Below are 13,513 nucleotides of genomic sequence, written 5' to 3'. Positions count from 1 at the left end.
GCCCAGGGGAAGACGCTTCTGACGTTGTTTGTTGTTCAGGAGCGGCTTGACAAGAGGAATACGACATTTGAAGCCTCAGTCCACTCCTTGTGAAGCTCCCCCACACATTTGAATGGCCTTTTCCTGACAATCCTCTCCAGGCTACGGTCATCCCTGCTGCTTGTGCACCTTTTTCTTCCACACTTTTCCCTTCCACTTAACTTTCTATTAATGTGCTTTGATACAGCACTTTGAGAACATCCAACTTCTTTTGCAATTACCTTTTGAGGCTTTCCCTCCTTGTGGAGGGTGTCAATGATGGTTTTCTGCACAACTGTCAGGTCAGCAGTCTTCCCCATGATTGTGAATTCAACTGAACCAGACTGAGAGACCATTTAAAGGCTCAGGAACCCTTTGCAGGTGTTTGGATTAATTAGCTGATTAGAGTGTGACACTTTGAGCCTACAATACTGAACCTTTTCACAATATTCTAATTTTCTGAGATTCTGAATTTGGGGTTTTCATAAGCTGTAAGCCATAATCATCAAAATTATATCAAATAAAGGCTTTAAATATCTTACTTTGCTTGTAATGAGTCTATATAATATATTAGTTTCACCTTTTAAGTTGAATTACTGAAATTAATGAACTTTTGCATGATATTCTAATTTTTCAAGTTTCACCTGTATATTAGTAAAACATATACATATATATATATATATATATATTAGGGCTGTCGATTTAACGCGTTAATTCAGTGCGATTAATTTTACAAAATAATAACACGTTAAAAATTATTTACGCAATTAATCACATGCCCATGGACCATAACAAGGCAGATTCCTGAGAAATGCAAGCTTGCAGTACCACCTGTTTGCTCCAGAAGGCAGTAAGTGAAATTTCAGCTGTATGAGCAACACGCAGTTTACACAGTGAATAAAACACTTCAGTAGTCAGAACAACAAAATGCGTTACATTCTTGCGTTCAAAACACTCAGAGCGCTAATGCGATCTAAGGGATATCAAGATGTGTTTAAAGATTGATTATTAACTATATTTAACTTGACACAGTGACCTAAACATTTTTTGTTTATGACGCAACACACCAGAGACGTTAATCGGGACACCATATAATTAATTCGATTAAAAATTTTAATCGATTGACAGCCCTAATATATATATTGGCCATCTGTGTGTGTGTGTATGTATGTATGTATGCATGCATGTACACACACACAGGTGGCCAAAAGTTTGGAATAATGTACAGATTTTGCTGTTTCATAAAGGAAATTGGTTCTTTATTTCACCAAAGTGGCATTCAGCTGATCACAAAGTCAGCACATTTCTGATGTAAAAAAAAAAAACAGCACCATCACTATTAGAAAAGTGTCATTTTTTTATCAAATCTAGACAGGTCTCATATCCAGCAGCCATCACTTCAACAGATACATGGAAAAGAGTGTGATCTGTTGAATGCAACTTTGGTGAATAAAAGTACCAAATTCTTTTCATAAGAGCAAAATCTGCACATTACTCCAAACTTCTGGCCGCCAGTGTATGCATGTTTTAATGCTTAATAGAGCATAGATGAAAGTTTAGCAACAAACCAAAACAAACTCTATTGGAATCAATTTTATGTCAAGGGTTAGTTGTGTGGCATTCAGAGTTGCTGCCGGTGTATGAAGACAGCAAGGCAGATAACAAGGTTTTGGAACAAAGTCTTAGTTGTTAAAGCTGACTAACCGGCATTATCTGCTGTAGCCTTTGAGCCCGTTTGTATATGGTGGAGTTGGCCATGTTGTAGCGTTTAGCATTCTCAAACATGAGTGTGAGGTCAGCCTCAATCTGATCAACTCCATCATACTCCCCGCTCTTCATTTTATCCCTGTATGGCAAAAAGATGGAGAAAATGTGTAAGAATCTACAGTTTTCATTTATCAAGAATGAATCAAATGTAAAAACATCTGGTAGGGTCCAAAAGCCTGAAACCACACTAAAAATCTGGGATGCAAATCCAACTTAAACTGGAAAATAAACAAAGTTTGTGGATTTTGAAAAATGTAAAAACATTTTAATGAATAAATATTTGACATGTGCACTATTACTATGTAACTATAACTATGTAAGCTATTTGGGATAATGTTATTTGGATTCCATGGAGCACCAGGTATTGCATAAACTTATGGTGTCCTTGCCAGCTTGAGTGCATGCTTTCATTGAAGTAAAATAATACATTCAGAAAATAAATTCTGAAATTGTTTTCTGAAATGTATATGTATCAATTCCATTGTTACACTGATACTATAATTTTTAATACTTATAATACTTTAATTAATAATTTTTAATTTTTTTTAAATTATAGGATATTTATATTCAAATATTAAATATTAAAAATATGTCTCAGACAATGGACCCCACTGTCTATCAGAAGGCGATGTGGGGTCTCCACATACCTGATCTGTTGTAAGCAGATGGGGTTTTTGATCTGCTGGTAGTAGTCTGGGTATTCCCTGCGTGAGGGCAGTTGAAGGAACGGTTCAGCAAGAAGCTTCCCCTGAACACTTCGTGCCCCGCGCACTGCCTGGTACAGCTGGAAGATTGGGTCGTTAGAACTGAGACCACAATCAGCCTCAATCTCTCCAGAGTCATATCGCACAGAGCCTGAGAAAGTGATGGATAAACAAAGGCACAAAGAAGAATCCTTCAGAATATTCAGTTGTAGGATTTTCATGGATAAGAGGACTTGGCAGACTCTCAAATACACAGTTAGAAGGTACTCTGAGGGTGTTTAAATGCGCAATTTTACTCTGATTTGGCATATTAAGCCGACAAAGTGTTAGGTAATGTACTTGATGCTCTGTTGAGGAAAGGTCACCCAGATTTTTGCCTGTTACACCAAATTTAGCCTTAAACGTCATTGTGGGTTTACTGATTTGCGTGTCAATCCTAAAAAAAAGGTTCTACAATGAGCTTTTGATAGTTATAAGCATTTTGCTGTACATGTAAACTCTAACAATGGACATCAAATGGGGGACTGTGGATATATACCTGAAAGCAGTGAGTCTTCATCACTTTCGGACCCTGCCTGAAGGGCCATGGTGAGGGCAGACAGACGGTCCCCCTGAGCAGACCTCCGGTTTCTAACACACACATATACATATATGTGTTGTGATTATTTTCAAAGATGCCTCCTAAATGGAGCTGTTCAGGTTGTAGTCCAAAAACGCAGAAAAGAATGAGCATTTTCGAGCCAAGGATTTTATGGATTCATCTACAATCTGATGTCACAGCTTAACAGCTCTAAACAAACAAAAAAGAAAAAAGGAAGTACCTGATGCGTAGGCTGGATTTAATGGGTTCACTCTGCTCGATCTCTATCTTTCTCTGGGAAAAGACCTTCTTAATTGTTTGTGCATCCTTTAGAAAAAGAGACAATAAATTACTAAGAACATCTTCAAAAAAAGAGCTACAATTTGTGTCCCTATGAGGGAATTTAAACTTGGTCACTTTGTGTTTTTACAGATCAGATTGCTATCCGATTGAATAAGCACTAACCATTTACACTTGCCACATCAGTGTCTCCGCAAAATGGAAATAAATCCAATCACCCATTCCCGCATGATATGCAAATAAATGGAGTTCACTTCCGTGATTATTCTAATGCAGGCAGCAAATTTAGAAGATGTGATTTATTATTTTAATCCAAGTGACTTTGCCAAATGCGCATGTGACCATGTGTGTTTGTACTGGTTTGTGGTGTATTTTGTTTTAGTTAAGATATGTCCATGCGCGTCAGCTGTGCTCATTCAGCATTTAGTTTTAGTTTCGTCTGTGATCTGTGTCAATAAAATAAAGAAATAAGTACTGTCTCTCAAACAAAGTGCATCAGTTACTTTTTATTATTTATTGTTCAACACGAGCCCCTGTAAATACTTGGTATCAGCTGTTATGTTTTGAATTTTCTCTATGCTGACGTAGTGCAGTTTGGGTGGAGTAAAAGTTCAAACCACCTCCGGAGTGATTGGATTTATATACACGTCTCGAATCCTGCTTGAGGGGCGTTTACACAGTCTTTTCATAGATGGCCATCCGATAAGCAAAAACACATGAAGTCACTAAGTGTTAAAACCCATTACGATGACTTAAAATAATAATGGACATAATTTACATGGAGGATTTACAACATTGAGGAATTTAAAGTTTAGAAACCTTGAAAACCTGAGATCCTGGCTCGTTGTAGGTTTTGGCATTTTTCGCCAAAAGATCAATGTCCTTGGCCATGGCACTGATAGATTTGTAATGTCCAGCCTACAACAAACATAAATGTTGATGTTATCAAAACATACAACTTCAGTTATAAAGATGTTAACAAGAAATATAGTAATAGCATATAACATTATAGTAATTATGCAATATGCATTTTTAAAAGATTACATTTACAACCGTTTATAACAGACCAGTATTACATAAACTAATGTCAGACTTATTAAAGGGGACCTATTATGCAAAATTCACTTTTACATGGTGTTAGTACATAAATGTGAGTCGGCAGTGTGTGTACAAAACCACCCTACAAAGTTAAAAGTCCACACACTCCTCTTTCTTATATTTCTAAATGAATGGTTTTCGTTTCTGCTCTAAAGTGATATGACATTAGAGCAGGCCTTGCTCATGACTGGTGATGGACTCCACACTATTATCATAATATATCCTCCCCTGAGTGATCTATACACAATCCGCCATTTTTTTTCCGCACTGGAGCAGATACAGTGAGAAGAATAATGTCTCAGCTTCGTAAGCGTTATATGTGTTCTGTTGTTGGCTGTAAAAGTGAACATAAGTGTCTTCATGTACAGTGAGGGAAAAAAGTATTTGATCCCCTGCTGATATTGTACGTTTGCCCACTGACAAACAAATGATCAGCCTATAATTTTAATGGTAGATTAATTTGAACAGTGAGAGACAGAATAACAACAAAAAAAATCCAGAAAAACGCATGTCAAAAATTTTATCAATTGAATTGCATTTTAATGAGGGAAATAAGTATTCAACCCCTCTGCAAAACATGACTTAGTACTTGGAGGCAAAACCCTTGTTGGAAATCACTGAGGTCAGACGTTTCTTGTAGTTGGCCACCAGGTTTGCACACATCTCAGGAGGGATTTTGTCCCGGTCCTCTTTGCAGATCTTCTCCAAGTCATTATGGTTGAGGCTGACGTTCGGCAACTCGAACCTTCAGCTCCCTCCCTCTATGGGATTAAGGTCTGGAGACTGGCTAGGCCACTCCAGGACCTTAATGTGCTTCTTCTTGAGCCACTCCTTTGTTGCCTTGGCTGTGTGTTTTGGGTCATTGTCATGCTGGAATACCCATCTACGACCCATTTTCAATGCCCTGGCTGAGGGAAGGAGGTTCTCACCCAAGATTTGATGGTACATGGCCCCATCCATTGTCCCTTTGATGCGGTGATATTGTCCTGTCCCCTTAGCAGAAAAACACCCCAAAGCATAATGCTTCCACCTCCATGTTTGACGGTGGGGATGGCATTCTTGGGGTCATAGGCAGCATACCTCCTCCTCCTCCTCCTCCAAACAAGGCAAGTTGAGTTGATGCCAAAGAGCTTGATTTTGGTCACATCTGACCACAACACTTTCACCCAGTTCTCCTCTGAATCATTCAGATGTTCATTGGCAAACTTCAGACGGGCCTGTACATGTGCTTTCTTGAGCAGGGGGACCTTGCGGGCGCAGCAGGATTTCAGTCCTTCACGGTGTAGTGTGTTACCAATTGTTTTCTTGATGACTATGGTCCCAGCTGCCTTGAGATCATTGACAAGATACTCCCCTGTAGTTCTGGGCTGATTCCTCACCGTTCTCATGATCATTGCAACTCCACGTGGTGAGATCTTGCATGGAGCCCAGACCGAGGGAGATTGACAGTTCTTTTGTGTTTCTTCCATTTGCGAATAATCGCACCAACTGTTGTCACCTTCTCACAAAGCTGCTTGGCGATGGTCTTGTAGCCCATTCCAGCCTTGTGTAGATCTACAATCTTGTCCCTGACATCCTTGGACAGCTCTTTGGTCTTGGCAATGGTGGAGAGTTTGGAATCTGATTGATTGATTGCTTCTGTGAACAGGTGTCTTTTAAACAGGTAAAAAACAGATTAGGAGCACTCCCTTTAAGAGTGCACTCCTAATCTAAGCTCGTTACCTGTACAAAAGACACCTGGGAGCCAGAAATCTCTGATTAAGAGGGGGTCGAATACTTATTTTCCTCATTAAAATGCAATTCAACTTATAAACTTTTTGACATGCGTTTTTCTTGATTTTTGTTGTTGTTATTCTGTCTCTCACTGTTCAAATTAACCTACCATTAAAATGATAGACTGATAATTTCTTTGTCAGTGGGCAAACGTACAAAATCAGCAGGGGATCAAATACTTCTTTCCCTCACTGTATTCCTGGCATCAAAGCCACTGAAGACGCAGTGGACAAGTTTGGTTTTTGAAGGAAATGTGCCCCCAAAACATACAAAAAAACGGTGTATGTTTGTTCAAATCATTTTACACCGGACTGCTTTGTGAATGAGTATCAATATAAAGCAGGATTTTCAAAAACAATTGATTCTCAAAGTATGGATCAGTACCAACTGTTCATGTTCCAGCTAAAGTTACCATTGTCTCTGATTGTATTCACGGAAACCAAATGTCATTATTTTTAGCTTACTGTCTTTATAATTCATAACTGCACGTTTAGTATGCACAATACAGTAAGGCAGGGTTCCCCAATTAGTTTCCACCAAGGGCCAAATTCTGTCAACAATACAAAGTCAAGGGCCACGGTCATTGATGTAATGACAAACGGTCTGTGCTGCTGCTATTATTACTACTACTACTAATACTATTGTTGTTTATATTATTAAACTTTTTAAAATTATTTTATTAGTTATTTTTCTCAGTAACATTAGCCTGTTTTATTAATTCAAATAATTATGAACATTTTGTTTGTATATAGATACACAAAACTACACAACTTTGCCTGCTGAAAAAAAAAAAATTATTAGTTTAAATATTAGCCTATATATCAATTCTTTTTTTTGTACAGTGTTATTCTTATTGTGCAGAATTCCAAGTGTAATTTGTATCACAGTACCTTGTGTTACATGATCCAGGCATTATCAAAAATAAATAAAAAAAAAACAGGAGTTGGTGCCGGAAGTCCGTTTGGAATATACTCGTTGCAAAATACACTCACCTAAAGGATTATTCGGAACACCATACTAATACTGTGTTTGACCCCCTTTCGCCTCCAGAACTGCCTTAATTCTACGTGGCATTGATTCAACAAGGTGCTGAAAGCATTCTTTAGAAATGTTGGCCCATATTGATAGGATAGCATCTTGCAGTTGATGGGATGCACATCCAGGGCACGAAGCTCCCGTTCCACCACATCCCAAAGATGCTCTATTGGGTTGAGATCTGGTGACTGTGGGGGCCATTTTAGTACAGTGAACTCATTGTCATGTTCAAGAAACCAATTTGAAATGATTCGAGCTTTGTGACATGGTGCATTATCCTGCTGGAAGTAGCCATCAGAGGATGGGTACATGGTGGCCATAAAGGGATGGACATGGTCAGAAACAATGCTCAGGTAGACCGTGGCATTTAAACGATGCCCAATTGGCACTAAGGGGCCTAAAGTGTGCCAAGAAAACATCCCCCACTCCATTACACCACCACCACCAGCCTGCACAGTGGTAACAAGGCATGATGGATCCATGTTCTCATTCTGTTTACGCCAAATTCTGACTCTATCATCTGAATGTCTCAACAGAAATCGAGACTCATCAGACCAGGCAACATTTTTCCAGTCTTCAACTGTCCAATTTTGGTGAGCTCTTGCCAATTGTAGCCTCTTTTTCCTATTTGTAGTGGAGATGAGTGGTACCCGGTGGGGTCTTCTGCTGTTGTAGCCCATCCGCCTCATGGTTGTGAGTGTTGTGGCTTCACAAATGCTTTGCTGCATACCTCGGTTGTAACGAGTGGTTATTTCAGGCAAAGTTGCTCTTCTATCAGCTTGAATCAGTCGGCCCATTCTCCTCTGACCTCTAGCATCAACAACGCATTTTCACCCACAGGACTGCCGCATACTGGATGTTTTTCCCTTCTCACACCATTCTTTGTAAACCCTAGAAATGGTTGTGCGTGAAAATCCCAGTAACTGAGCAGACTGTGAAATACTCAGACCGGCCCGTCTGGCACCAACAACCATGCCATGCTAAAAATTGCTTAAATCACCTTTCTTTCCCATTCTGACATTCAGTTTGGAGTTCAGGAGATTGTCTTGACCAGGACCACACCCCTAATTGCATTGAAGCAACTGCCATGTGATTGGTTGATTTGATAATTACATTAATGAGAAATTGAACAGGTGTTCCTAATAATCCTTTAGGTGAGTGTACATGGGCAAATATAAATAGGACGTATACTTGTGCAACAGTGCTATTTACTCATCTCACTCATATAAAAACACAGATTATATACTCCTCAGAATGCATTAACACCATGGAAAGAACATTATGAAACAGTCATGGCAAATTAGAACAGCAACAGTGCCACCTAATGTACAGGGGTCATATAGTTTTTCTTTCCTTTTTATTTTTTAAGCATGCTGTGTATAGACCTTTCATCTGAAGTTTGTCAAGGATTTTGAGTGAACACATCTTTAGCGCAGGCCAAACATTTGTCTCTCCGCCTATTGAGGACACCTGCAGTAAGGTGATTTTGGTTTTGAAAACTATGTACATTTTCTGTGAACATAAGAGTGTTATACTAAAAGTGGAATGTTTACTTGCAAAGGCCAGCACATCTGCACAACATATCAGTACCACGAGGGATGTTTGTTGCAAGACTGACTGACCAAAGCTATGTAGTGTCAATAACCATTCAGAAACATCCTGGTTCAGTTTCACAGTTGTGACTTCTGCAGGAGTCTCTCCTTCATCAGTGTCCAACTCTGGTTCATACATATATGGCTGAACTCCGGTATTTATGCTGTCAGTCACATTGGTTCGGAGTTGTTGTTGCTGTAGTATACATATACTACTCGGCGAGCCTCTTCTTTTTATATAAACGTTTTTTGGCTTCTTCTTTGAAATTTGCTAAATAAATATTAGCTAGCAATACTATGTACATTTAAAAAAAAGAAATATCAATAACTTTTTGCCAGTTTTGTCACTTGTGAAAAATCACCATGAAGCAGATTATTTTATTTTTTTTACGCTGTTCACAAGCTGTAAAGACACAGCCCTCTTCCTGAAAGGTGGCAGGGAGCAGCAGCTCATTTGCATTAAAAGAGACATGAAATAAGAGACAAAAACCACATGTTTTTGATTCCACCTAAAAAGAGATATTTACAACATGGTATAATAAATGATCCATGGGGTATTTTGAGCTGAAACTTCACAGACACATTCTTATATTACATCTTGTAAAAGGGGAATAATAGGCCTCCTTTAAATAACAGTGTCTAATAATCCCTTCACAGCTGATTTATTAGTTTTTTTAAATCAGCTCCAAAAAATAAACATTGAGCATTGCAATTATTATTAAACAATCAAAGTCCCACACACCTGTATCTTCTGAGACACAGTACGCAGATCTATTGGTTCTTTTATTACAGCATAGTAGTCTGGATAATGCTGAGAAGGAAAGGAGTAGGAAAAGGAGAAACTAATCAGTCAAAGTAAACAACAATTAACACTTTAAATATCACTAAGGAACCCAAGCATGTTTTGCTGAAAGTAATAAACAGGTCTGAAATTATTATCTGCACTAGGGTGGGGGTAAGGTGCTGTATAATTGATATTTACCAGTTTAGAGGGAAGCTTCTGGAAGAGCTCACTAATAAGCCTCCCTGATGAATCAGTGCATGACACAATGGCCTCCAAGAGCTGCTCTAATATAGCTTTCAGATAACTTGGTGCTATCTGATTAGCAACAACAAATAGAAAATAAAATATCGGTCTAGGTAAACATTAAGAAAGATATGCAAACACTTACACAAAATGTCCAAATGAAATCTGTTGGTTTTCCTTACCTCTTCCTCCATGGAAGCACTAGGGTTCTCAATGTCTTCACCCTCCTCATCATCATCTGCCTCCTCTCCTTCCCCTTCCTGGAGCAGTTCATTCTTCATGGACAGGAAGATATTCAAAAGCCTACAGGCTGCCCTATACTCTGCACTGTCAGTCTGTTGAAAGAGATCAAAAAGGCAACTTTACAGTTTCTGAGTTTGTGAATTAGAAAGATGTAATTGTAAAAGCGAACTCACCTGATAGTACGTTTTGGCGTTGTTAATAAGCAGTTGAAAGTCTGCTGTGAATTGCTCTACATCCTGGTATTCCTCTGCCCTAAGTTTCTGTTGTATCTTCATCATATCTATGGGCTGGCTCACGACCTCATAATAGTCTGGCTGGATCCTAGACAAGAAAGAAGGGTAAAAGTGGGTTTAACGGATGTTGCATACAGCATCCTAAATACTTCATGACATTTACAACATTATAAATACATACACCATAAAAAAATAAATGTATACCAATTCAAAAGACAAATAATATATTGTTACCTCCTCTTTGGTACACGAACAAACAGCTCACAGATCTGTCTGCCCTGGTCATCCTTATAATCTCTGACAGTGTTGTACAATTCATTGCACACAGCAATCTAACAATGAAACACATAAGTCAACTAACTGAGAAAATCAGCCAGTATAAAGCACAGTAACTATACTTAATCATTAGGTATCAAGACCAGTAGTTTCAATATACTAAAGTACACATAGCAGCACTCAAAATTGCAAGGGCTGACTGAATTCTAAACCCAGAGTTATGATTGGTAAACGCAAGCAGCAAGCATGTTTATTGGCCAGTCGCTATCATGCTCAAAAACACAAAGCAGCTGTCCTGTTCAGGCAGCGTTCATACTCAAATGCGTCTTCTCGCCATGCGTCTGATCATAAACATGATAACACGGTGGCTTGTTCAGAAACAGAAGTGAATGATGACAACAGCGTCGAGTGAAAGGTTTGAAAGGTATTTACATCTACATGGTTTTACGGCATTAAGTCATCATGACAATGGAGATTAAATACCAGATAACTTTACACAGACAAGTATATTATGCCATTTTTTCACACTAGAGTCATGTTAGCTTGCATTATGCTTAAGTATTGTGGCTATACTTTTGATAAACACTGTGCATTTCATGTTTTTTTCCTCCCCAATTTGGTATGCCCATTTCCCAATGCGCTCTATGTCCTCATGATGGCGTAGTGACTCGCCTCAATCCGGGTGGCAGAGGATGCATCTCAGTTGCCTCCACGTCTGAGACAGTCAATCCGGCATCTTATCACGTGACTTGTTAAGTGCATTACTGCTGAGACTTAGCGTGTGTCGGCTCACGCCATTCACTCACAACTCACCTCACCAAGAAGGTTAACCCAACATAACTTTACTCACCCTAGCAATCGGGCCAATTGGTTGCTTAAGAAGCCTGACTGGAGTCACTCAGCATGCCCAGGATTCGAACTTGTGACTCCAGGTATGGTAGACAGCATCTTTACTTGCTGAGCTACCCAGGCCCCAATGTGCATTTCATGTTGCATTAATTGGACCCAGTTACGTTGTGTCTTACTGAGTGCATTTCTTTTTTCTTTAGATAAAGAGGGATGAGTCTCAAATAATTGATGTGGTAATCATCAGTATGCCACAAACACTGTCAATAGAATTTAACTTGTGTTAAACCTGAAACACTCATTGTAAGAATAAATATATATGAATTAATGTTAAGTCTCAATGTTGAACTGTTTAATCAACTTCACACTTTTGTCCATTGTCATATATACAGCAATGTACCCCCAAACGTTTGTTTTCATCTCCACCCATAATATGATGTTCATCTCTGCTGTGAGTGTGTTATGGAAGTAGCTCTTAGCTATCAATAATGTAATTAAAATTATAAAAAACAAATGAGATAAAATATACACTCTCACATACTATAGCATGTGAAGTCATCTATATGAATACTAATATATATATATATATAAAATATGTGTGTGTGTGTGAAGATGCACCTTCCCAGTTTGCTTAATATCTTTTAGTTGCATTACGCTTACATATCATCAAAAGTCTGGCGAGTAAAAACTAAAAATTACAAGCCAATGGCGATTCTTTCTCCAACGTGTCCGTAGAGGATTGTGCAGGCCTACTTGATCAACAGAAGGGGCAGTGGAAGCTCTCCTCCTTTTCCATCCACTGACTGGGGTGGACGTGGTGGCATCATCAAAGTCTCCTCTGACACTGCTGGAGGGAGAAGTTGCCCGTCTTCTTTTGGAGCCCATTTAAACGGTACCTGTTGATGGTCCAAACACACTACATTTGATGACAAGTCAGAATAAAAGCCAAATGGTGGACTACAGCTACGGAGAGTGCCTTTAAGTCCCTCTCGGAGAAGACTGCAATTAATTTCCTCTCGGAGAAGACTGCAATTAATGTATCATTAAAGCAAAAGGATTTTGAAGAGTCTAACGTCTCCACAAACGAGCAGCTTTTCAGGGTACACAGTTGTGTCTGCCGTTAAATAGATGCTGTTTATAGGCAAGTCAAATTATGAGCTACTGATTATAAACAATCCACAACTGACCCGTTTATGACACACAAAGAAAAGTTTTGGGCACTAATTTAATATTCACCACATTAATGTTTTAATTTAGACCTTTCTTAACGGCGGGTGGAAAACCAGTTGCTGCTTTACAGTAAACAGCATACAATCTGTGATGCTCTCGATTGTAAACTACCGTTGAACGTATGAATAGCACATTAGCCGTGCTGCTAATCTTCCGGTAAACAATCCGTAGACAACCAATCCACGTGCCGTGTTTCAGTCAAACAAAAGAGCGGTTTTGCTAGGGCTCTTCACTTCTCTATAAAGCACAGATCGGTTGCTTATATTAATCTCTCTGAAATGACAAACGTATTCGGGAACAAACAAGCTCACATACCCGTATTATAAAATTGTGAATTTGTTAGAGTATTGAAGAATTATCCCTCTCAGTATCAACAGTGCAGCAACTGTTAGCCAGCAGGCAGCGTTGAATGGCTAACAAACAACGCCCCTCCTCCTCCAATCACAGGAAGTACATTAAAAGAAGCCCCTCCTCGCTTCACAAAAGTAGAACGTTTTCTCACTACTCTTGTCTATTTATGTGTGAATAGGTAAATAGTAGTTTTTTTTTATTTTTTTATTCTTACTTTTAAAAAAGATCAAATTAAATTATGTTTTGTGAGTTAAAATTGGCATTTTAACTGACATGTGCAACTGTTTTAACCCTCAGAGACCCAGCCAACGTTTGTTAGAAGCAATTTAAAGGAATAGTTCACCCAAAAGTGAAAATTCCCTCATTGTTTACTCACCCTCATGCCATCCCATATGTGTATGACTTTCTTTCTTCTGCTGAACACAAATTGTGATTTTTAG

General features: G+C 38.8%; 1 protein-coding gene across 3 annotated transcripts in view; it reads right to left on the bottom strand.

Annotated features, from left to right (window-relative positions):
• Nucleotides 1-13,166, bottom strand: part of LOC127654358 (protein polybromo-1-like) — a 30,465-nt gene extending 17,299 nt beyond the window's left edge. For 2 of the 3 annotated variants that reach the window (XM_052141495.1, XM_052141497.1), the window contains exons 1-12: nt 13,038-13,166; nt 12,192-12,388; nt 10,605-10,702; nt 10,311-10,458; nt 10,077-10,229; nt 9,850-9,966; nt 9,610-9,678; nt 4,189-4,287; nt 3,311-3,396; nt 3,028-3,119; nt 2,433-2,640; nt 1,723-1,864 (exon numbers count right to left, since the gene is read on the bottom strand). In XM_052141495.1, the coding sequence (XP_051997455.1) occupies nt 1,723-1,864; nt 2,433-2,640; nt 3,028-3,119; nt 3,311-3,396; nt 4,189-4,287; nt 9,610-9,678; nt 9,850-9,966; nt 10,077-10,229; nt 10,311-10,458; nt 10,605-10,702; nt 12,192-12,377 (1,398 nt within the window). In that variant the 5' untranslated portion in view covers nt 12,378-12,388; nt 13,038-13,166. The remainder of the gene's footprint in view (nt 1-1,722; nt 1,865-2,432; nt 2,641-3,027; nt 3,120-3,310; nt 3,397-4,188; nt 4,288-9,609; nt 9,679-9,849; nt 9,967-10,076; nt 10,230-10,310; nt 10,459-10,604; nt 10,703-12,191; nt 12,389-13,037) is intronic. The other variant, XM_052141496.1, reaches the window with a different exon arrangement.
• Nucleotides 13,167-13,513: the final 347 nt, after the last annotated feature.

Source organism: Xyrauchen texanus, chromosome 13 (assembly GCF_025860055.1).
Source record: "Xyrauchen texanus isolate HMW12.3.18 chromosome 13, RBS_HiC_50CHRs, whole genome shotgun sequence".
In the NCBI taxonomy this organism is placed as follows: domain Eukaryota; kingdom Metazoa; phylum Chordata; class Actinopteri; order Cypriniformes; family Catostomidae; genus Xyrauchen; species Xyrauchen texanus.
The sequence above is the reverse complement of the archived record's forward strand: the minus strand, read 5'-3'. Positions and strand labels throughout refer to the sequence as shown.